At 43.8% G+C, this 25469-nt stretch overlaps 1 protein-coding gene across 2 annotated transcripts in view; it reads left to right on the plus strand.

Moving 5' to 3' along the window:
- myt1lb (myelin transcription factor 1-like, b) overlaps window positions 1-25469 on the plus strand; it is a 143745-nt gene that overhangs the window by 94877 nt on the left and 23399 nt on the right. For both annotated transcript variants that reach the window (XM_044375586.1, XM_044375587.1), the window contains 3 exons: window positions 16348-16829; window positions 19813-21000; window positions 24456-24590. In XM_044375586.1, the coding sequence (XP_044231521.1) occupies window positions 16348-16829; window positions 19813-21000; window positions 24456-24590 (1805 nt within the window). The remainder of the gene's footprint in view (window positions 1-16347; window positions 16830-19812; window positions 21001-24455; window positions 24591-25469) is intronic.

The raw sequence follows: 25469 nt of genomic DNA on the forward strand, positions 1-25469 counted from the left end.
GCAGAGAAGTGAGTAACATTAACATAGAACTTCATTGAAAAAAACAACAATTTAACATAACTATAATTAGTGATTGGTCTCTTGTTAACTAGTCATTTAAGTTACATTTTTACTGAACTAAGTCCACATTACCTACAAAATAGGTGTTGAATTAAACAGTGGCTCCTAGCATTTCTTTATTTTTGAAATATCGTCATGGTGCTTGTCTTACACCTACAAACAAGACCTATTTTAAATTGCATATTTTTAAGGGAGTTCAGCATGAGCGTTGTTAAGTTCAGAGGCTCAGAGGCTGTTAAGTTGGGGCGTGGTTTCAGCACCTTCAGTGGACACACCATCGTGTGTCCACTGATATGATATATATCATATCATGGTTTGGGTCCACTTGTCCCCTCAGAGGGAAGGGTCACTGCAAATCAATACAAAGTTGTTCTGAGTCATCACCTTTATCCTATGATGAAACATTTCTATCCTGATGGGAGTGGTCTCTTCCAGGATGACCATGCCCCAATTCACAGGACATTAGGAGTCACTGAATGGTTTGATGAGTATGAAAATGATGTGAATCATATGCTATGGCCTTCACAGTCACCAGATCTCAACCCAATTGTACACCTGTGGGAGATTTTGGACTGACGTGTTAGACAGCGCTCTCCACTACCATCATCAAAACACCAAATGAGGGAATATCTTTTTGAAGAATGGTGTTCCTCAGCCTTGGCATTTCTACAACTCAACAACAAGACGACAAGAGTCTACAACTCTTCTGGAGAGATGAACACCATTCTTCAAATAGATATTCCCTCATTTAGTGTTTTGATGATAATGATGATACAACCTCTCCTTTTCACGTGTTGAAATTGGTCCTCCTGACATTTTCTCATTTGACCAGCAGATTTTAGCAGATTTAATAGAGAAAAACTTTGTTTTATTAGTCGAGAGAATAATACAGTAAATGACTTATTAATGTGAATATGGATATCCTTTGCAGCATAGGGCGTTGCTATCTGCTGGTGCCAAACCACTTGTGGCTGCTGTCTGATGGTCCACTAAGTGTTTGCTGCTAAGACAGATGGTGTACTGTAGGCTTACCTCTCTCTGGCTAAAGTGCTGCCAGCCTGGCTTCAAGTACCCTCGACTGGAGCAGAGCCTTCAGAACAGGCTCTCCACCTGGAGGGAGAGAGGGTTAGTGAGGCAAAGGGCAGCTCATCCACATCCACATTTCACACACACACACACACACACACACCTACGTAGGCTCTCTTAATGTGCGCTAACACAAATGTAGACATACAAGCCACACACACACATCTCCTAAGCCCTCACACACACACAACCTACTTCACATGTAGAGCAGCATTCCCAGCTGAGTGCCTCTCCTCAACCTGGCAATTTCAGCGGAAAGAGAATTCAGCTAAAGTACATAGGGCGTCATGCTGATTTCACAACAGGGGGGTTGAATGGCAGAATGGCCTCACTACAGCCCTCGTTACTGATCCGGCAAGATCCGACTCATCTATTTCAATAGCACTCTCATTCGCACTTGTGTGTGCATATACAGATGGAGTCAGATTGCAGAAGTCCCCGATTTTTATAATCTTGCTACGGCAGTGTTGGATTGTTGCTGTAAATACTGTTTATCTAATGCAGGGCAGATTTCAGGTGGTCTCTATACTTACTTCCAGTGAGCTATGCACAGATACAACTCATACCCAGAAACACTATGTACATGCTCAGACACACAGCACCATCTGATAGTGTTGTTTTGGGTGACATTTAGTTTCTAGGTTGCACAAGATGCTCCTATAAATGAATCATGAGTAAATCTGTGAAGTGTGAATAATAGATGGGAGGAGAGGTAAAAAACAAAGGAGTGCTGTTATTATTTGTTAATAAGACACTCTGGAGCATCACTAACTAGAGCTCATTACCACAATACACGCAGGCATGCATACGCACACACCCACAGCCACACACACACATACACACACACATACACCTTGTGCACACATCCCACATGCCAAACACATGCAGAAGTCTCTCATCCTGTATGACTATTTTTACCTGTGAAGCCTGTCGTTGCCTAGCACTCTGTAATTACATCCCACACTCCACCAACGAATGATTAGTAGCAATGATGGATGGGTTAACAGTCACCAAAGGATGCCTCGGTGCAAAGCTAATTACGCAACCATACATGTGTCATATGCCTGATACATGTGATAGCCCTCTCAGCCTTCTGCCATAACCGTGGAACAAGTGTGATAAAGGTGGACAACGTGTCTCCTGTTAATCAACAGATAAGAGATGATGAAGTAACTCCACTGTTGATTAATAGATCATTGTAACTCAGTGGTGTCTTAAATACTGCCAGACTACCAGAATGACAGAAAGAGTGCCTTCAGTGTCAGTTTGCATTACTAAACATTTAACTTACGTTTACCATTCTCTTTCTTTATTTAAACTACAGTGGCGAAAGATTATGAGTTATGTTGGGAACAAACAGGTGCAACTTTTCCTCTCAGCAATAAAATATCTCTTTCTCATAATTTGTTTACTTAGCAGGGTTATATATCTTGTAGATGGACTAGTATTCCACCTACAATCAATGCTCTGATTTTATCATTTTCCTCTATCCTCTGTTAAAAAATATGTTGAGCTATTCATTTATTCTCTGCTCTTCTGAATGTAAACACTTTTATCTTTTCTCTGCCAGACAAGATAGCGTACTATGGATTTTTCTGTCATGTATGGCAAAAATGTTGTATAGACTTTGTGTTTTTGCACATTGACAATTTTGGTGTTATTTGGACCAGGAGATGGGGTATGCGTGTCTGCTTGTACAAGTATGTGTGTGTGTGTGTGTGTGTGTGTGTGTGTGTGTGTGTGTGTGTGTGTGTGTGTGTGTGTGTGTGTGTGTGTGTGTGTGTGCGCGTGTGTGTGCGCGTGTGTGTGTGTGTGTGTGTGTTTTCAGGCAGAGATGTGAGGGGTTGCGTTTATGATTGCCACGACTGCAGCTGGGGCTGTGGGCTGAGTAATTGCCTGTCTTGGTAGGGACAGCGTGGTAGCAAGCTAAAAGTCAAGTGCTCTCTTCCTGCTGTAGACCTCATTTGGATTCCACATAGCTAGCTAGCAAGCTAACGCCAGCCTTGGGCCTGTATTATTCATAGCTTGACAGATAGCTCTCACTAAAAGCATTGGAACTGGGCCAGGTGGTGATGGAGAGACAGGGGGAGAGGCACCGCTGCACCTCACTCTCTGCCTGGCAGGAGAAGAGAGGAGAGGAGAGGAGAGAAGAGGAGAGGAGAGGAGAGGAGAGGAGAGGAGAGGAGAGGAGAGGAGAGGAGAGGAGAGGAGAGGAGAGGAGAGGAGAGGAGAGGGGAAGGGAGGGGAGGAGGAGAAGAGAGGAGAGGAGAGCGGTTTGGTTTTCAAAGTCCCTTTATTGAACCATTGCAAGGAGAAACCAGATCACTGTCACATCCTCACTTAAGGGAAAAAAGGAAAACAATCGTAAAATACGACAAAACCTGTCAACCAAACACAGAAACACGTTATAAGCAAGTTCCACCCTCAGTTGGGCCTCAGCAGTCCCTCCAGAACCAGTACTAGCTCCACACTGCTGGCATTTTAAGCCTGGTTCCTGTGTGTCAGCCAGATGGCCAACTTGGCAGAACCAGATAAAAAGTTCACCAATGTACAATCGTCTTCTTAGCACAGTATTTCAGGCCAAAAATAAACAAACCAAAAGAAAAATCCTCCTGAGACCCTGAAACCACCTTCTTAAAAGCTCAAACAGTGCTGACAGTCAAGGACAGTGAACAAATAAATGTACCAGGGTCCCAATCTTAGAGCAGAAAATACACTTCTCCCCCAGTTCTGGATTCAGGTGCACTCTGAATCTGTTTGTAGCTATTGTCCCATGTACAACCCTCCACTGGAGATCTGCTGTCTGCTTTTCAATGGGCAACTTCTACAAGGACTGCCAGCTGCCTTTCAGGGGAACGTCTGGACCAAAAAACTCAGTCCACCTCAACTCCTTCATCCCTGCCAAAGAGTGCAGGTTCAGAACCTTAACACAGATTTGGACTGCTTTTTTCCCTGCAGCCTGAAACTTGTCCAAGTGGGGGGGTTGTGAAAGTCAGCAGCTGACCTCGTCCTCACTGCCACTCCCCCACAGCTGGGGCAATAGACAGAGAGGAAAACACTCCCTTGGTCACACAGAGTATGGTTTTCTGCAAATGCTCTCAGGGATTGTGGCAGGGCAGCACAGACTTTCTCCACCACTCTGTTGATCAGCCTGATAGAGGTGATGTTGCTGTTCTCTCTCAGGGTGTCCACAGATGTTGCCATCACCTTCATCAGATGGCCCAGTTTGGTGCAGCCCGCCTCTCTGAGATTGGCTCACAGGCTGGCAGACTGCAGTGTTTGAATCTTAATGAGGTTGTTAACAAACAAAGGTTCCTCAAACAAGTGCATGCCTGGAATCTCATTGCTGCCATGCCTGCAGTACAGAGCTGTACAAAGGTATCAGTCCAGTAAGGTCCATGCCCTTGGGTTGTAAGAGGAAAAGCTGTTTATTATAGCCCAAGTGACCAGTTCTCCTCAGCAGCAGTTTGGCTGTATTGAACCATCTCGGACTACAGTTGTAGAGCAGTCTTTGTGCAGTCTGGAGTCTAAATAAGGTGATTTTGGACTGGATGTTGATCAGTCCCTGCCCCCCTTCAGCCACAGACAGGTAGAGGGCTGCTGCCCGCACCCAGTGCTGGCCAGAACAGAAAAAGTCCAGAATTGTTCTCTGACTGTCCTCTGTTAGGCCTCTTGTCAGAGCAATGAGTCTGTGCCACAGAGTTGAGGTGACTAAGTTATTGGCAACCAGAACTCCCCTATATGACAACTGGGCATGGGTAACCATTTCCATTTAGACAGCCAAGCACACACTTTCTCCTTTAGCCCCTCCCGGTTCTGTATATGAAAGCCTTCGGTGCCCTAAAATACTTCCAGCCCCGAAGGAGGGGCTGGTGACAGAAATATTAACATCAGAAACAGTAGGTCAAGATAGGAAGGAAATTTTACGATCAAGATTGGAGGACCCGGACAGTGAGAGACCATTGAGCCAACCACTCAACCTGCACAGCAAGGGCTCAATAGCTAAGCTACTGTATATAGTTGACCTGAGATAAATAAACCCTGTCTTATCCCTCACTGTACAGGGATTGGCTGACTCAACCCTGCCCCCATCTTCACCACACATTGAGCACAACTATACAATAAACCAACCCAAGCCAGAAAAGCCATCACCAATACCAAAAGCCCTAAGTTCAGAAAACAAATACACCTGTCAAAAGGTTTCTCCTGGTCCAAAGAGACAATACCAAAATTAACGTCACAAGACCTACACACATCAATAACATCTCAAATAAGGAAAATGTTGTCCGTTATTGTCCTTTCAGTTACACAATAGGTTTGATCTGTATGTACAGTACAATTATTTCCAGGATGTCCTTAAGTCTATTTGACAAGGCTCTGGAAATTATCTTATAGTCTGTACAGAGGAGGGCAACTGGCCTCCAGTTCTTAACTAAGGCCAGGTCCTTTCTTGTGCAGCAGAGAAAGCACTGCTCACTGACAACAAAACACCATGTAAATCAAGTCCAAGGGTATTTCAGAAATGCTTATAAAAGTAAGTATTGAGACTATCAATCCCTGGTGCCCGTCCTGATGCCATCTGGTTGACAGCAACTGTCAATTCCTTCAGATTCAGCTCACAGCCCAGAGCATCTTTCTCTTCTGGGCTGACCTGAGGAAGCCTTTCCAGGAGCTCCTCACGGAACTCCATGCTGCATTGTTCTGCCTCAAAGAGATCAACATATAAGTCCATCGCATGGCTCCTCATCTCGACCAGGCTTGTGGTCACTCTGCCTCTTGGAAGCTTAAGGCAAGTCATCTGCTTCCTCTGTGCCACCGATCTCTCCAGATTGAAATAGAAAGCACTCAGGCCATCCATGTCCTTTAGCTGGAGGAAGTGAGACCTGACAAGAGCTTCCCTCACTTTCTCCACAGGAAGAAGTTCAATACCAACCTCTTCTCCTGCAGCAGATAACCCGTAGTGGGATCCAAATCTCTATATAACCCCTCTTAAATATTCCTAGTCTTGGCTTCAAGTTCCTTGATCTTAGCGGTGGAATGGGAGGTGTACTGCGGGTAAAATTCAAATGAGTGCCTTACCAACCTCCCACCATGGCTTCAATAACTAAAATCAACTAAAAGCACTCAGAGCTCTGGCAGAAGGTATTGTTTCTCAGGAGTTTGTAGGACTTAACCCTTTCACCTGGCGAAATGATCAAGCCTATGCTGACAAAGTGGTGGTCAGTGAAGCCAACTGGACAAATGTTACTGTGAACTAATCTGGAGCTGAGACTTTGGGAAATGTTGATCCTGTCCAGTCTGGCTGCACTTAGCCTGTTATTGCTGCCCCTCACCCATGTGTATTGTCTGGACTGCATATGCTTGACCCTCCATGTGTCTTACAGACCCAGGTGTGCGATGATACTGTTAAGGCTCTGAGATGATTGTGGATGGGGTTCCTCACTTGTACTGTCCAAAGTAAAGTCTAGAGTGTTGACAGTTGAAATCCCCACCAATGATGAATTGATCCTGACGGTAATTCCTTAGCTCATTTTTTAGCAGGGTGAAAAAAACCTAATCTCTGTTCCTTGATTTGGGGCGTATATGTTAATAAAGCAGAATACTGAGCTCTCTATTTCTGCCCTGACAATCAACAGCTGACCCTTCACCACTTCAGTGGAAAATAAAACAGTTGCATTTGCAGTTGCTCTAAACAGAACAGCTACCCCTGCCTGCACTAAGGTTAGTGCCATGGCTAAGGGCACACAAACCCTCCCACCATAAGCCCCAATCTATCTTGTCTGTTGGATTAGTATATGTCTCTTGCAAAAACAACACATCAATCCTTTTTTGAGTAAAGACTTAAGGGATTAATGCCCTTTTGTGCCTGTCTCTCCCACCATTAATGTTCGAAGACCCTATTTTGAGGCTCTGCATAGAGAGGTCAGAAAAGAGAAACAGACAAGATAAAACAAGTAGAGAACAGTAAAAAGAGGAAAACACTGTGTGATACACGATCATGTTACTTCCTAGTCTGCTTTTTGCAGAGTTGTGATATGCTATTTGAGGCGGGAGCGTTTCTTTTCATCCAAGAGGTGAAAACCGACCATTCAACAAATATGATTAACTTGCCAGTGTCGCTGAAGTAATCATTCACTGTAACAGACTTTTTGAATGTTTCATCCAGAAATTGATCTATTTCCTCTAAAGAATAGAGATCTGTTTTCCTTCTGTGTTAAAAGTTTCACCAATAGACACCGTATCTGACTCAGAGTCATACTTCACGTCTTCTCCTTCACATGATACCTGGTTATTGAACACACCCTGTCCTTCATTGGTGATCACCGTGTGACCTCTGCCTGCAGAAATTGTGGAAGCTGCTTCCTCAACATTTTCTGCTGACTGTGATTGTACTTCAGTGCCTGCAGACTAAGAGCTGCTCAGGTTCTCTGCAGCCACAGAAACCTGTTGCTTCTCAGGCTGGCTCTGTTCCTCCCTACCTAAGTCATTATTCTCAGAATGGCAACGGCTTCTGTGCCTGCAACACCATGATCCACCGCCACACTCCCAGAAGCGACGCCAGCTGCTGCCTTGTGGTGAGCAGAGCCACCCATTGTATTGGTGGAGTGAGCAGCCGCGTGCTGTTTATGGGGACAGGCAAAGCGTTTGTGTCCCACATCTCTACACTTGAAACGTTTCAACTGTTTGAGCTGGCATACACCATATAAGAGCCATCAACATGCTTTACTATGAAAGACATCTCCAGTGTTTGTATAGGCGGGTTCAGGAATATGAACACCTGCTGCCTCAGAGACTGCACGTGCTTCAGTTTGGGATCCTTACATCCCAAACTCACTGTTTTAAATCCACTGGTAAATTTACCTACGGAGCTCGTTCTCTAACAACTCATTAGGTATAAATGGCAGACTACTGGATACTGTAATCCGTGTGGAGGGAACTGACAACGGGGAGACCTGCACAAATATGTCCCTGATAAACATGCCACTCTCTATCAGATGATAAACATGAGGCTTATCTTTCAAGGCCATAACCACTGCTTTCTTCATTCTTGATGCAAAAGATAGTTTATTGTGTTCTACCTGCTCACAGACAGCCAACAGAACCTCCTCCACGGTAACGTTACTATCCGGTGGGACTATCCTTACTCCGTGCTGGATAGACGGAGGTGGAGGACACTATTCCTCCCGAAAACCACCTGACAAAACCACCGATCACTTGGCCAACACTGAGTAAAAGTGTTAAGAAAGCTTACCAGATCATGCACAACGGACTGATGGAGAACACAGGGGAAAAGGCAGTGATAGAAAAAAAAAACGGAAACAGAAAGGAGAGGAGAGGAGAGGAGAGGAGAGGAGAGGAGAGGAGAGGAGAGGAGAGGGGAAGATATATGTATAAGTTAAGGATATGGAAATTGAAGATAAGTTGGAGCAGTAGTGTGATGAGCAGTTTTAACAGAAGTGGGGAAATGTCTAAGTGGGATAGGAAAAGGAAGTGGGGATATAGAGATGAAGAGACTGAGGAGGTGAAGAGGGGGCAGGGGGTGAAGAAGAAAATCAGACAGAATTATCAGAAGGCCATATGAAGTTAAAGAATAGTGTGACTACAAGATGTTAAAGCAAAGCTTACATTATAACAGAGATAAAGGATGAGTGCACTAACCACAAAAGGGTGAAAATGGAGAGAAGGCAGAAGCAGAAACAGCAAGTGAGTGAAACCATTTCAAATAGAGGAGAGAAATAGGACTGGAAAAAGAAGAAGAGAACAGGCAGCCATCCACCCCCGCCAAGCTCAGCAACCCCTCTGCCTCCATGTGCAGAACCAGATAAGGTCGCATTAATCAAAATCTGCCACTTCCCCTTCCAAAAAAACACCGTCTCTGCCATCAACCCCCCCCTGTGAAGTATCTGTCACCGAAACGGAAATTTCCATATTTAATGGGAAAGCTTTATATCACCAAAAAGGCAGTGTGGGCTGAGGGTGAAAAGAACAGAGTTGGTTGGATCTGTCAGCTCTGTCATTAGCTTATACACTTTAGACAGCATGTGGAGCATTGGGGTTCATTTCAGTGTGGTTGTGATTCCATTGTTATCATTTCAACAGTATGATGAAGCTGGACAGAGATCGGTCCTTGTCTTGTACCCCTGCAATCAATGTAATGTAATAATAGTATATTGTAACAATACTGTATTGTCTACATCACAGTCCTTAGCACATTAAAGATTAATAGAGTTTTTTTTTCTTTCTGCACATTCTGTCCTCACATAAACCTCTAATGCAATTTAAAACACACTTTGAAAGCATTTCAAAACCAGGGCCACCAAATTTACAGTGGCATGCTCATGCGGCTTCCCTCGTCATGCCTTCCTCTCTGATGCCATTTGTTTATTTTTTCCCTTTGTAATTTTTCCCCTTTATTTGCCTCCTGTGCATATTATGACAAGCCTGCAAACTACCTTTCCGACATTACCCAGCGTCAGATAAACAGGTGGTGTTTACGCTTTTTTTTTTTTCATCCTCTTCTTTTTTTTCTTTTTCTTTTTTTATAACCACCTCCCCGAGGAAAGACATCAAAGGGAATAACAGATCATGTGCTGTGAGTGCGGAGCGTGCCAGGGGGACGTGGGCATAAAGGGGGGAGGTGGGGGTGGGTGAGGGGGCGGGCAGCTGCTTAGGGCCAGCTCCAGGCCCAGCACATTCTGACCTCTAACCCCTGAACCCCCACAAGCCCTCCCTGATCCCATACCCCCCTCCCACCCACCGACCCCAGGCCAGCCCTCCCCTCAGAGCAGCTGCCAACTAAATTACATCAATGTCAAAATGCCGTCCTCCTCTGCTAGGGAGATGGAGCCTGGTAAACATGACACAGAGTGGGAATCACAATGCAACACAGTAAGAGCAGGCGCTTCATTCTATATGCTAGAATTACGGTAAAGGAGAAGGCTGGTCATATTCAGCTTTTTCGTTTTTGTCAACAAATTACATGAAAATACCAAAACCAACAATGCATTAGTTCATTTCTCAGTATGTTCCCACTTCCCCAGCTGGTCTGTGGCTCTCAGCCCCAAGCCCATTTATTCCCAGTGCAACCCTGTAGGAACTATGAGAATAAGACATATAGTGTCTGGCTTTGTCTACAGAGGAAACACTTGTCAGTAGAATCAGGTTAGTTGCTGGTTTTCATCTTTTCATAGGATTTGTTAACAATAAGAAAAATGTAGAATATTTCCAGACTTTTCCTTTAGATGTTTACATTTTTATTTTGTTTGTTTTCAGGGCTGAAACAATTAGTCGATTAACTGATTAGTCAGTGGACAGAGAATTCATCTGCAAATATTCATTCATCATCTATCATTTGTCATTTTTCAAGCACAAATTACAAATGTTTCCTAATCATAGCTCCTGAAATTTAAGGATTTTTGCTGCTTTTCTTGATTCTATGTGATCACAATTTGAGTATCTTTGGGTTTCGGACTGTTGGACGACAACAGCAACATGAAGATATCACCTTGGACTTTAGAAAATTGTGATATTCTAGAACAAATGATTATTCATTGAGGAAATAATAAGCAGAACAATTAATAATGAAAATATTCATTGCAACCTTTATTCAGTAGTACATTTCAACTATATACATGATTCTCAGAATCATGACTAAATAAACTGGTGATGAGTTTTTCAGTAGGAGAAGCAAAAACTAACGTGAAGGGAGAAAGTATCATCTGCACTCACAATCTAATTTACCTCATTCTTTTCATTTACCCACAGCTCATTCAAATAAGCAACTATTGTGACAGTCTCCACTGTAGCTTACACAGACAAATGAACAAGCTAGAGGAAGGAAATCCTTTTCCAAAATGGCTGCTGGGCTAGCAGCTAACTAGCTGGCTTCTCTGTGTGTGTCTCTGGGTTTGTGTGATTGATTGAAGTCATTACGCTGGTGGAGAGACTCCTTACCTGGCTAATCCAGGAGTGAATTTAGCTGCAGGATGACAGATAGCCGCATTACGCCCCCAGAATCTGCTGCCCGATGAGCTTTGCTGCTCAGGACTTCCTCTACCAAATTATGCAAAATGCCTTGTATAATACACATATCAATATTCTACCAGATCCATCTTCTACCAGATCAGATCCCCAATTTCTGTATTACAGTCAGTTCAAGGAGTTGGTAAACACAAATGTTACATACTAAATCCTTGTATTGTGTGTTCAATATACATCATAAATACTGATCATGAGGTACAATTTTAGATTCAAGCTCTGAATTTCTTTCATCCTTCATATCATATCACAAAAGCTACAGAGGTATTTTGGCATCTCATCTGGTGCTGCAACAAAAACAAAACGACCCTCTATCTGAGCAGCCCTGACCTGTCTCAATCCATCTTTAATGCACTCAGCTCCATCCCACTTCCCCCACCAACTACACTACTACACTGCTTGATGGGGACAGTATCAGCAAGGTGCACAAACAGCACGTGAGGAGGTGTTTTCCTCCAAGCATGAGGCTTGGTAGTTGGCAGATATGGACAAAAGGAGGTAAAGGGGAGCAGCTGAGGTCTTAGAAAGGTTCAGTGAGAGAGGATAAAAGGTAGAAAGATGTTGTTCAGATCATGTGAGCTGCCCACTAGAGTCGTTGCTAGCCACTGTACTGTAACTCAGTCATGTTTAGACTTAGAGGCTTAGCGCAGACTCCAAGGCTCTTCCTGGGCTCGGGATAAAGAAGAGACGAGACAGACAGTAGGGTATCAGGATACTGACAGTGGCATGGATAAGAACAAGTGCAAGAGTTAACAGCAAGAGTCAAAGCAACGCAAGGGGGAGAGTATTTGACTAAAGTTGAGACTTGGTTCATTAGCTGCAGGCTACAAATGTTAGGGCTGGAGCAGTGAATAGGCAACAACAGGCTTATTGAACCAGTGAGCTGAATAGCTTGCTGTTGGGTATTGATGCCTCGTAGCATCTTCACTACTGCACTCACTGTCTAAAACATATAAACCATTGTATTGCCAAGGAATCCGTGTTGTTACTGCTTTGTTATCTTTGCAAACATGGACATGTTGGAATATGTAGCCAAACATGAGAAGATTATACTTACATGTGGCTTGTATTATGAAGACTCAAGTGGACATGTAATTTCAGAACAGAAACACTCACTTACACACAAACATCATATAAGTTTCACTGACACTGAGGATTATTTCAACACCACAGCTATGAAGTAATATTTCATGAGTTTCAGGACAAACTGACAGTCATTCTGCCTTTTGTGTGTGTGCGCACGTGCGCGTGCGTGTGTGTGTGTGTGTGTGTGTCAGCTATAGCAGCTGATATGCGAGCTGGAGCCTGAGCCGCCAGAAAACGCCCCAAATTGCAGCGTCTGCCATGCGCTGAGCCTCCTGCACCAAGACACTGTCTTTTGTTCTCCCCTGCTAGCGGGAGAAGCCTGACAGCTCTGAAATGATCCTCTCTCCTCTTTCACACACACACACACCACACACACACACACACACACACACACACACACACACACACTTCACCTTTTCTTTTCAACTCCTCTACTATATATCTCCCAATTTTGCGCACACACAAAAGAGGTATATACACACATGCAAACATGCACAAAAACATACATTCTCCTGTCTGTCTCACTCCTATAGCCTCTATTTTCCTCCCCACCTCTCATTTTCTCTCCCTGCCTGTCTTTCTCTCTCATTTTTCCTCACTGGCTGGCTGTGAGGATGGCAAATCCCTCATGGATTTCTGGAGGGTATCACCATGGAGACGGGCTCTGCCACACGTGTCTATAGATCCTCCTGCTGGATAGGGGGCACAGCCAGAGGTGGTGCATTCCCTCCATCTCTAGTCTGCTCTGCAGAGAGACAACAATGAGCTGAGGTGGTGGGAGAGATAGCAGAAAATGAAAAAAAAGGTGGAAAGAGTAAGTGGAAGAAATATAGGGAGAAATTGGTGTTAGAGAAGGATTCAGGTAATATATACTCTAAGATACTGTATATACAGAGGAGGTGGAGAAAGTGGATGCATGGGAGGAAAAGGAGCAGGTGAGGTTATGATGGGTGAGAACAGGGAGTGAGGAATATGATGTGAGAATATTAGGTGACAGGAGTAGATGACGAGAGGGAGAGGGAGGTAAAAGCAGCAGTGAGAGGAGGAAGAGGCAACAGCAGCCTCATCCCTGTGTCAGGGAGACAAATAGCGTGTGATGCTAATGACTGGCTAAAGCTTTTGCCCCTGCTGAGAACAGCCGCTAATATGACTGCTAATAAAGGCGCCGTGGAACGCTGTCGCATTCCAGCAGTCGCTCAACTGTCGCCCAAAATTAGCCAAATGGGAGCTCTCCTTCTCCTGCCTCTCCACTCTTCTGCCTCACATTAATGCTCCAGAAATGGGGCCCTCACTGTAACGCTTCCAGATGGTTTTTTTCTGCATTAAAGGGCCACTTGTTCACACTGTAATAGAATTTGTTCCATCTTATAATGCTGAGGATGCCCACTCCATAAAATATGAAGTGGTCTTTTTGTGATCTGAAGCTCTTTTCTTCTTTGATTGCTACCTCTCATACACACACTCCTCTTGGAGGATTTTGTGATTCTGCCAGGGGACAAAGCAAAGGGAAACGTAGAATACTACAGTATTTTCTCTTCTCCTTCTTCTCTCAGCACAATGCCTGTGGAATTTATTTTCTTTTTTAATTTAAATGCCACCTAATTATTTCTGGAATTTTAATTGCCAAGCGCAGTGAGTGGGATGCGGCGCCTGTGATGACGAATGTTGTAGCCAAGGTCACACAGTGACAGAGCCAGGGAATGTGGGATGGTGGAGCTGTGGGTTCTTCCTGGGGCTTAGTCATCATGAGGCTTAGGAGAGTCGGGGCAAACACACCTCTCACAGTGTCACAACAACCTGACAGCTCAGGGACGGGAGGACACCTGAGACCCAAGTTGTTCTGTATGCAACGCCTCTTAACACGAATGTGATTAAAAGTCATTTACATAAGATGCTCTGCAGTAGCCTTAAATGAGCATGAGCTTTTAAAGTAGAGACAAATATGTGAGGGCTGGTGAGCCACTGTAGGTGGAACGTTTAGCGTCGTCAGGTTTTAAAGCATGTTCGCTCTCCGCTATCAAAAGGCCTATTTGTTTGTACAATCCTGACCCAAAACAATGAAGTGCACTTGACTCCTTTTAAATATACAATGAAAAACTACACAACCCAGCATTTATTATTTGGTATCCATTAGCTGATGTTGCAAAGCAATTATAGCAATTCAATGACTTTTTTTTTTTTTTTAGAGTGATTCAGGTGTAGTCGCATTAATACCTGTCAGCCGCTGAGCTCTGCTTGGGCTCAGTGCTTGACAGCAGTGCTGCCTTAAGACTGCTATATTGTTAAGATAAAGGAAGGCAGGACCAGGAGACAGAGAAGGAGAGAGAGATGGTATAGCCCTGTTTCTATCTGCCATTCCCACACCACTTCATCCTCTCCCTCTCCATCCCTGCTCCCCCTCCTTCCTCCCACTCACCTATCCTCCTCTCCTGCCAGCCCGCCTGCCTTGGCAGCCGCTAACCTGCTGGGACCGGCCCTTGATTTATTTGGAGAGGGCCCTGGAACGGAGGGGCCAGGATGAGTGGCATTTTAATGTGCTTTTGAGATGTTTGGTCACAAGCACTATTGATCACAGTGCCGCAGCACACACACCCCTCCCTCACTGTCCCGCAGACCCTCACACTGCCCTGGGGGAGAGGTCTGGCTGTCAGGCAGGGAATGAGTTTCCATGTGGGCTCAGATTAATGAAATGAGGCCCCTGGTTGCGGGGGGTGCAGGGGGTCAGACCATTAAGGAATCCCTGGGCTGGGTGAGATTGAGCCTGCCAGCTGACTGGACCCTGACTGACTGATGGACGCCCGGGACTTAGCAGAGAGGGAGAGCGAGAGAGAGAGAGAGAGCAGGATGGATAGGATATTGGACTGTGGGACACACAGACATGAAAAACAGAGAAGAAGAAAGGAGAGAAATCGGTTTCTAAGACTGCAATCCACCATCCTACAATAGACCATTAGCACCTAACTACTGCGATGAGCCTTTCTCATAGCCGCTCCTCCACAAAAGCAGCACACACTGACTAACAACTACCATTTCTTTACTCTCGCGCACATTCTTGTGCCATTCATTCACATCAGGTCTTACTCTAAGTAGTGCGGAGCCGGGGAAACATCCAGAGGTTGTAAAAATAGGAGCCAGGGATATTTCACAGCCGAGTGAACATGCCCAAAGCGTGTTTAGCTCCCTTACACTCCAGCCTGGAAAGGGGGTTTATTTGATGGCCAAAACACTCAGCAGAGCTCATCATAGTTCTGACTGTATGGGCACTTTTGTTCAACTGTATCAAATTGTGTGCACACAGCCACACACACATACACACACTCATATGTGAATGTACAAACAGCAAGACTCATTCTAAAGTCACACACATGCATCTTACATTGAGGGGCCAGGTAGCAGCTTGGGGCTCTCAGAGGTTTGATGAGTGAAAGGGATTAAGCCCCTGTGATCAATAGCCTGAGCGAATACACAGATTATCAGATTATCAGATTAGGATCTGTCCCCCTGCTGCCGAGGGGAGCCAGAGAATACATTAAAACCTGAGGTGCTTTGGCAAGATTCAATTAATCAGGCTACAGGTTGTCTTTTCCCTCTTATAGTCAATTCCAGATGAGCAGTTGTGTTTTCCTACACTCAGTTCACGTCAGAACAAGGGCATATCAGTCTGGTACAAAGTGTTTGCAGAGCATGCACCGTGATTTTCTTTTGCCTGAAGAACAAATTGATGTTACCTGAATATAAATGAATGTGAAAATAAACTAAATCTTCTGCTTTGTTTGTTTCAAAGATAGCGATTTTATCCCCTTGTAACTGTTTTCTAGAAGAAATGGAGCATTTTATTATAATTGCTCAATAGTTAATGAGTACATGTCTAATTAAGGTTGGTAAAGAAACTTTGATATTTTTCCCAGCAGAAGAATTTGAGAAGCATTGAGTCTCTTGTTACAGTGCTGCTGTGTGCACTGTATTGCTTGCAAATTTAGTTTGTAAACCACAGCACCTTGACACAGAGGCCCAAATGAACATTATGGCCAGGTGAGGCTAACGGCTAACGACTGCCCTCTTATCTCTCCTCTGCAGTGTGTACGGCTGCCCTCTGGCCAAGAAGAGAAAGAGTCTAGACAGACAAACCCTGGAAACCTCCCCCAAGAGGAGCACCTACCTAGATGACATGGACAACTCCACAATGGAGGAGTGCTACGAGACAGACGGGACGGAGGAGATGGACGACAGGGAGGAAGAGGAGGAGGAAGGCGCCGTAGAGGAGGAGGAAGAGGGAGAGGTGGAGGAGGAAGAGGAGGAGGAGGAGGAAGTGGAGGGCTACATGGACTACAACGAGGAGCAAATGGAGCACGAAGAAGGCGAGGTGGAGAGAGGGGACGCGGACGGTGAGGAAGAGGAGGAGGAAGAAGAAGAGGAGGTAGAGGTGGAGCAAGAAGAGGAGGAGGAGGGCGATGAGGAGAGGGTGGAGGAGGCAGAGGAGGAGGAGGAGGAGGAAGCGGTAGAGGAGGTGCACTATGAAGAGGGGGAGGAGGAAGAAGGGGAGCAGAGTCAAGGACAAGGTGAGAACACTTTCTCATCTTGTTGTAATTACATGACATTCACACCAGGAAACTACAACTATTTAGAATTTCAAATATTTCCCAGTCTTTAAAAAAACACTATTTTTCAAGTGCAACATTTGCATATCTGTGGTTTATATTTCCATATTTGATGGGCTGAATGCAGTAGTTTGGGGCAGTTGGACATGATGCTCAAACACTGATTGTGTTTTGCATTGGAATGAGATGAAAGCTCTGTAACAACATACTGAAACTTCAGCATGGCTGTGATCGGTTATTCCTTTGATATTTTTTGTTTATGTTATTCATTAATTCATTCATTTACACATTTTACTTTTATACTGCATGTACTCATTTTCAAAGCCTTTACTGTACTGCTACTGTAGTTTAAACCCACTAGCAGTGGAGGAGAGGTGCGCTGGCACCAAATTATTTGTGAACATCAGCTTGTTCCTTACTTTCTTGATTTTTCATAGAGCTCCTTTTAAATATATTTAGGATTTTTTAATTACAGGGAAATTAGTGAAGTTGATGGCTAAAATCAGCTGGGCCATCCTTTTCAGTTATTTCCCACTGAAATATTTTAACCCTCTCTAAGACCTTTTGTCAGAAGTATCAGAGCCTAAATTGAAGATGAATCATGCTAAACTGCTAAAACTGGAGCCACGATTTTTTTTGTAAACTACAGAGAGACTACAAACAAATTAATCTTTTTTTAATCACAAAAGAACACTTAGTTGCCTTTCCCTTCACTAGTATTAAATCTTATGAATATTAGAGCTGTTGACAATCAAAGCATTGCTTTAATTATGTCTTTCCTAAAGACATGATACAAAAATACCACCTAATTTTGGGACTGGGATTTGAGAAACTCCTGCCCCATATGTTATCTCCTCTTCCCACCCCTGACGTGCCCAACACCAGATTTGGCAGGTTTCTCTCCAGCAGATTCTGTTTTGCACCCCCACATCACAATTGGACCTGACAGTGCCTTCAAGTCCAATTAAGAGTGAAGCTCTGAGAGAGGAGTGTGTTAACCCTGTTTGGTGCACAGCTCTACCCACCCAAAGTGTTGATGTGGCATCTCAGCAGCCGTGCTCTTATTGTCTTGCAGACATGTGAAAACATCTCTACTGACTGGTGTTCATTAGAGCCCACAGCCGATGCCTCAACACTGAGACAGTGGACGGTTGCCACTGTCTGTTCAGCCTGTCAACAGCCTCTCTTTCTATGGGTAGTAGCTGATTACCATGTACTGTTAATAAGTCTTATACACAAGCCACAGTACATGTTGTTATCACTGGCAGGTATTCCTGATGTGTTCTCCAAATTCTTCTCATCATTTAGCTCTATTAATGTAAGAGAAGGATTTCACAGCATTTTTAATCTGAAGCATTTTTCCTAAGACAGGCAGAAAAATTTTTCCATACGCGTCATTTCCATGTTCCCCGTTCGCCCCAAGACAGCAGTACTGGATGGCCGCTGGGTAGATTCCAATCTCCTAAATGTAATAGAGGTGACACTCTGGAGCTTCCCTGTGTTTGTCAGTGGCATGCACATCTCTGTAGCTAATCCAAAGCCAATTCAGGGCAGGACAGTCTCTCTGTTCCCTCCTTAATCTGTTTCGCTTCCATATCCCTTTTGTGTACCTTGATTGCTCTTCAAATTGCTTCCCTGTGCCATGTTTCATACCATCAAAAATTAAACCCCTGGTGCAAGAGGTTGCTGTTAGAAGCCTTCCACTGTCAAAATATGTGCCTGGTCATTCGTGACTGTTCCCTCTTCTCGCTCTAAAGCCCCCAACCCCCAAGCACCAATATTGTGTTGCTCTCATTAGATTGGAGTGTGAGTATGTGTGTATGTACAATATTTGAGTGAAGGAAAGTCAGTATGGCTGTTTATACAGTACATGTACTGTAAGTGCTTAAATATTTGTATAGTCTATGTAGAATAGATGTAATTGTATAATATTCATGTTTGTTTGTGAATGTATATTCAAATGTTTTTGCATTCTTCATATTTGTGACTTTGATCTGCAGTCAGGTTCAGATCAATGTGTATATTGTGATTGCAGATAAGTCTTTGAACCTAGTGATAATTAACTTTTCATCACTGTCAATTACACTTCACTGTTTTTTCTATTATTATTTTTTTTTTGTCTTGTGATTCACTCGTTCCCACCAAATGAAACTCTCATTTATTATTTCTGTGCATGTGTGTGGGGGCCTTTGGGTTCATTTTCTCTGCAGGAATGTAAGTGGCAAATGTGACGCCAATGTGAGCGATGTGCTCTTGGCGGTTCAGGGCGGAAATATGAAAGGAGAGATTGGAAGTGCTCCAGGAGTGAGTGCTTGAAATTACTGACAGAAGAGGTTCAGTAACCTTTTGCAGCCTGTCAGAATCAATTAGGCAGTGAAAGGAATTCTAAAGATACTGATGACTGAATGAAAAAAGAACTTTACTAGCAAACGATGAATAGCAACCGACTGGGGTTCGTCTTGTTGCAGATGGAACATCATATTATTCTCAGATTTTAGACTTGTAAAAAAAATCTCTCCAATTCATTTTCTCACAGTGTTTTGATTTACACTGCTGAAATAACTGATATGTTATTTCATTTGCAACTATTTACAGAATTCTTTAGTAATATTATTAATCAAATGACCTTGAAATATCGCTTTCTAAAGAAATCAAGGGAATTACGGCAAGAATAAAACTTGCCCAAGATATAGTCCCTAGTTTCATAGTTTCTCATTTACAAGAGCATCTTTCTCTGGAACATTCCCAAACCGCTATATTTAACTTCCTGTGCTGATTCACAATTCAGAACACAAGCTGCTGTTAAGACTCTCAAAGTAAATTATTAGGGGAAGCAAAGAGTTCCTTATCCAATTTAGATGGACCAAGCCCAGAAATCTGATTTGCCAGTAAAATAGAATGACGGAAATGAAATTACTAGACGTTTGTTCTTTCTTTCCAACAGAGGACGATCAGATGAGCAGTGTTGAGGGGGGCGAGGGCGATGGTGGAGGTGGTGGCGGCAATGCCAAATCTGGCCCCATGACGGAAAAGGACGACAACAACAACGACGAGTACGAGAACTATGATGAACTCGTGGCCAAGTCACTGCTCAACCTGGGAAAGATCGCAGAAGACGCTGCCAACCGTGCTATGACGGAGTCTGAGATGAACAGCAACTCTTCTAACAGTGCAGAGGAGGAAGAGGAGGAGGAGGAGGAAGAAGAGGAGGAAGAAGAGGAGGAGGAAGATGAAGAGGAGGAAGAGGAGGAGGAGGAGGATGAAGAGGAGGAGGAGGAAGAGGAGGAAGAGGAAGAGGGGGAAGGGGATGAAACACAAAGAGCCGATCTGAGTTTGGACGTTGACAGCGATGTGGTCAGGGAGACAGTGGACTCCCTTAAACTTCTGGCGCAAGGTCACGGTGCAGTATTGTCTGACAATTTAGATGGACAGGAGTACGAGGACGGTACAGCTGAGAATGGGGGCGAGAATGACTGTTCCCATGGAGGAAATGCACACAACGGTGGTAATGGACAAGTTAAGACCACCAGTAATGGACAAATAGAAAACAGTGATGAGGAAGTGTGTTTAAGCAGTCTGGAATGCCTACGGAACCAATGCTTCGACCTGGCTCGGAAACTAAGTGAAACAAAGTCTGCTGACCGAAATGGACCACCCCAGCTAAATCTTTTTACATGCGGGGATGCCAATCAACAGCCCCAGCATCACGGCTATGGGGATTTCCAACATAGCCAGGAGGACAGGCGGACACTTGATAGGAACTATTCCGACATGGACAATCTCATGAAGCTGGAGGAGCAGCTGAGCCCACGCTCCAAGGCCTTCTCCAGTTGCGTGCAGGACGGCCGATATCACCACAACCACCGAGACTTTGATGAGGACACGGCCTCAGTGACGTCGGACCGATCAGAAGAAGTGTTTGACATGACAAAGGGTAACCTGTCCCTTTTGGAAAAGGCCATTGCACTAGAGTCAGAACGGGCCAAGGCAATGCGTGATAAAATGGCGGCTGAAGCTGCCAGGAGAGACGGGGTGAGGTATAACCATGAAGACCATGGCCCAAGGCATGGCTACGGTGTTGAGCGTAAAGCCCGGCTTCCTGATGGTATGAAGAAGCTTTTCTACCATAAAGGTGAGTGGTTCTTTCAAACACGGCTCAGATGCGCACCATGCTTCCATTGGAAACCATATCTCCACAAGTGTAGACATGTTTACCTCATTTAACAAGCTCAGGTAAAATGTTTGTCTGCCAGTGTTTGGCTCTGTATTCTATCTATCCTGTACTGGAGACTAGACAGCCCACATGCATTCTGGGAACCTTACTATAACCCCAGGACAAGCTTTTTCAGCCAATTTGGAAATTCGCATCTCGGTAGCAGCGGGAGCGGCAGCAGCAGCTTATGTTGTTAAAATAGGCCAGCATGGAAACATCAGAGGGTAGGCTTGTCAGGCATAAGTAATGGCAATCTGCATGGCCTGTTAGGACCGCAAATCTCATCCGTGCGATGCAGCTTGGGGTAAAGCTGCCTATTTTTAAACCTGTGCAAGTACTTGGGAGAGGAAGCTACAAAAAAGAGGCCTGTTGCCTTTAGAAAGGGTTCATTCTGTAGGAAACAAGAAGGCTTTATATATGTTTTTATCATGCTTATATCTTCAGTTATTGATATTTATTGATTCTACAGAAAGGCAAATACACATAAAGTATATGGCTAATAATATATTGCAAAGACTGCAGTACTGTATTCCAGTGTACTGCATGTGCTGGATGTCTGCTTGTATACTTACAGAGTAGAGCTGCAGTCACAGAAATATTGCAGTGGCATTTAGAGCGGTCTGACTGCAGCTCCCTTATTTAACTCCTAATTATTATCCTAATTATTCCTCTCATCATATCCTTTACTGCAACAATATTCAGACTTAGTTAGGTTAAATCATTTCCTCCCATAAGGAAGATATCAGATGAGAGCAACAAATAAGCATGCTAATTCACAGCAGGGTGATATTACACCTTAAATGCCACACAACTCACAGCAGGTATATATTGCGACTTAAATGCCACACAAATGTTAATTTCAAGAGCCTTCCATGGCCTCTGTGTCTGGCTAATGTTGGAATAATGAGAGGACGCGAGACAGTTGCGTCACGATAACATCTTTCCTCGGGCAAGATAGTAGCAGACACTCGTTGACCAGGGTTCCTGTGTGTGATTTATAAAACAGAGCATGGCGAGGGAGGGAGGGAGGGTGCGGGGCTTCAGAGTATAGCCCAGCACCCTAAGAGAAGCATGAGGCTGAGATGAAAATTGAACAGTATCAGAATGACCGATAACGAACGACAGGCCCACTGACTGCACATTAATTATCCAGAGATGGTATGGTAATGGGGGCCATTTGCTATGCAAAGCGCAGACCGTCCCCAGCCACAATCAATATCCCCTGCTTTCTAATATGCCTTCCACTTGGCTGCCTCCACTCTCTGCAATGGAAGCGTGGCAGGCAGAACGCACAGGCATCACGTACGTGTATGTATGTGCATTCGTGCGTGTGCAGATTGAGAATTATTTCCAACATACTGTTCAAACACAAACAGTCAATGTATTAATGTGCCCCAAAAGAAGCCATTATTAAGAAGCCACATTTTACATGCAGACCAAGTTCTTTATCAACATGAAATTTCCCTGTCTTTATTGCACTGGTGCCAGACAGAAGGGCCAGACATGACATAGCAATATTGTACCAAACTCATATGCCCTTAACGCGACATAGATAGATGACAGCCACAGAGGATAATGAGGTGCTTTTTTTCTGATGAATGAGACATGGGATTTCATTCGGTGACTCACTTGTAAATGTATGAGTAGGTGTGCTCCATGCCACCTCTCAATTTTGTCCTTTCCTAACCCTCTTCTTCGCTTTATTCTTCTCCTTGTTCTTACTCCACAACCTCTGGGTTTATTTTGGTTTGTCAGTAAGAGCTTTAGGTGGAGCTGCAGAGTTATAAAAGCCTGTGAAACTAATCAGTGGTACAGTCTTTCTGTAGTATCCCCTCTCTACTCTCTTAATACTGATCCTGATAAAGGTCTCTGTCATTCAAATGGCTCCAATTGATTGTACAATCTGATTTGTCAATCACGTCCTGTAACTATGCCACAGAAAGGTATTATAAGCTTTTATTGCTTATAATACCTTGTTACTATGTTAATGTAATGTAAACTGAATCATTCGACAAGAGCCATTGCATTTTGACTGTAAGAAGAATCCTTGACCTTGTGTGAGAGTCGAAGTGTTTTAAAAGGTGGAAGCTTGCATTGGAGAAACAAAGCCAATTGGCACGGCTTGGCATCACTGCTTTTTGGTGGTAACCATATCTGATCTGGGTTTGGAAGAAACAGGAGAGGCAGGTTTGGGGAAGGGAAAGACAATCTCATCCGGTGTTTGTGTGTGTGTGTGTGTGTGAGTGTGCTTTTTGGACGCTCCTTGCAGCACTCAGCTCAACAAACTGTCATGTGAAGGAATGAGTGGTTCTAATGAAGAGAAGAATGATAAATTCCTAATTGAATCTAAACTGGAAGATGAAAGGCTTTTTGTCGAGGGTCACTAACACGAGAGTTGTTATATTTCATAAACGTTCACAATTTCATTACAGTAAACAAACTTCATGATTAAAAGATCTGTCAACAAGCCAATTATTGCATCTTTGTCCTTGTCTGTCTTCACTCCGTTCCAATAAATAATGGCCTATAAATACAAAAGAATCCACTTCAAAATGTTTGTGGTTGCAGTAGTCAAGGGTGTAGATTTGGTTTCATATTTGAGGGGGCGGGGGGCACATGAAGTCAGAGCTTCTTCAATGCATTTTACATTTTAATATCAATCTGGAAAATAACACATTATCATGACATTGGTTATCATGCTCTCCAAATGAACACATTTAAGAAGCAGAAATGCTATGTAAATCGCTGTATTATTCATATACTAGCCCTACTTTAAATCACATTTAGGTTTTATTGATAGAGATCTTATACTTTATTTTAGAATTATATTGTATGTGCATGTACATCCTTAAAAAGAGCACTGTCCTGTACTGCCTCATCTAATAATTAATATGATGTTCTATTCTAGCATCTTGTCAGGAGAATATTGACTGTGAATAATAATACAGATTACATGATTTTTTAAAGCCCCCCATCCCCAGTGGTAATTATGACCTTGGCAGCAGCTATTGAAAAGTCTGGGAAATCCAGAATAGACTGACCTATATATAACCTGAATAGCAAAAGTTCTCCTCTTGTGTTCTTCAACATCTGTTCCTTCCTGACGCAGCTGTTCACAGCTCTCAACATAATACAGTATCTGCCTATCTTTACCATATACTTTCTGTCATCCACCTATGGCATTTTAACTCCCTTGTAACTCACATAACATCTGGGAGACACTGTTTCTTAGTCGCAACTTATAGCTCTGACGTTATGTGGCTGTCATAGTAACTGCCTTCATCAACATCACATTAGTTTTTCAGGTTTGTGCTAGTCCCACATCTGGCAGCATGCGAGTGTGTGATCAACTCAATATGACTTCCTTCCCACAGATGCTTCACGTGCAGACAAGAAAGAAAGTCGGTGTCCGACACCGGGCTGTGATGGCACAGGTCATGTGACGGGCTTGTACCCCCACCATCGGAGCCTGTCCGGCTGTCCGCACAAAGACAGGGTGCCACCAGAAAGTAAGCATTTTAGTCGCACACCAGCCAAACATTATTTACCCAACCTGCGGCCTTCATGTTCTTTGATGTTCAGCAATCCGCATGTTTCCCGTGATCGCTGCTGTGTCTGGCTCGTCCTGTGCGCTGTGTACTTGCTGTTGTGGTTGGACTGTGTTTGATATTTCAGCAGGGGGTACAGTGAGGGGTCAGACGGGTTGCAGCTGCACTTCTCTTGTGACCTTTTGCATGGGGCCATGGTTTTGCTCGCTGATTGCCTGCCTAGTGTGCCGTGGTGATGAAGTGGGAAATGAGGCCTTAGTGATGTGCAAACAGTGGCAACGCAGCGATTGGTGGGATGGTCAAGAGCTGTCAATCAGTGATTTACTTGACTGCATGAGACTTTCTCCTCCACTAGATTGATTGACCATGTTTAGCGTATGATTATCCCATCCAATGCTGTTGGTTTCATTCATACTTCCTTATTCACAGCGTGGTTTATACACTGCATGTATGACTGATGAGAAAAGGTTAAATGTCATGCTTTTGTATTTCATTAATTTGTGTAGCTTTTTAATGTTAATTGAGTCTTAACATTCCATTTTTCACAAAACTTGAAAACGCTCACAGACCTTGATAACACTGCGCCTGCTTCAGTCATCCATGCCATAAACCTGATTCATTTATTTGTATTCTTCGCTCAATTAAGTTTTGTTGAATAGAAAGGCAGTATCATATCTCTAAGCCACAGATCAAATGAAGTGGCAATAAACATTAGCCTTGAATGAATAGTGAGTTTTCCTTTTAGAGATTTCACCCCGACTATTTAGTCTCATTCACCTTGTGCAAACTTCTCAATAAAAGCCCCTTTACACGTTTCATTAACCTCAGCGTGAAAATCAA

Source organism: Thunnus albacares, chromosome 15, assembly GCF_914725855.1.
Source record: "Thunnus albacares chromosome 15, fThuAlb1.1, whole genome shotgun sequence".
Classification (NCBI taxonomy): Eukaryota; Metazoa; Chordata; class Actinopteri; order Scombriformes; family Scombridae; genus Thunnus; species Thunnus albacares.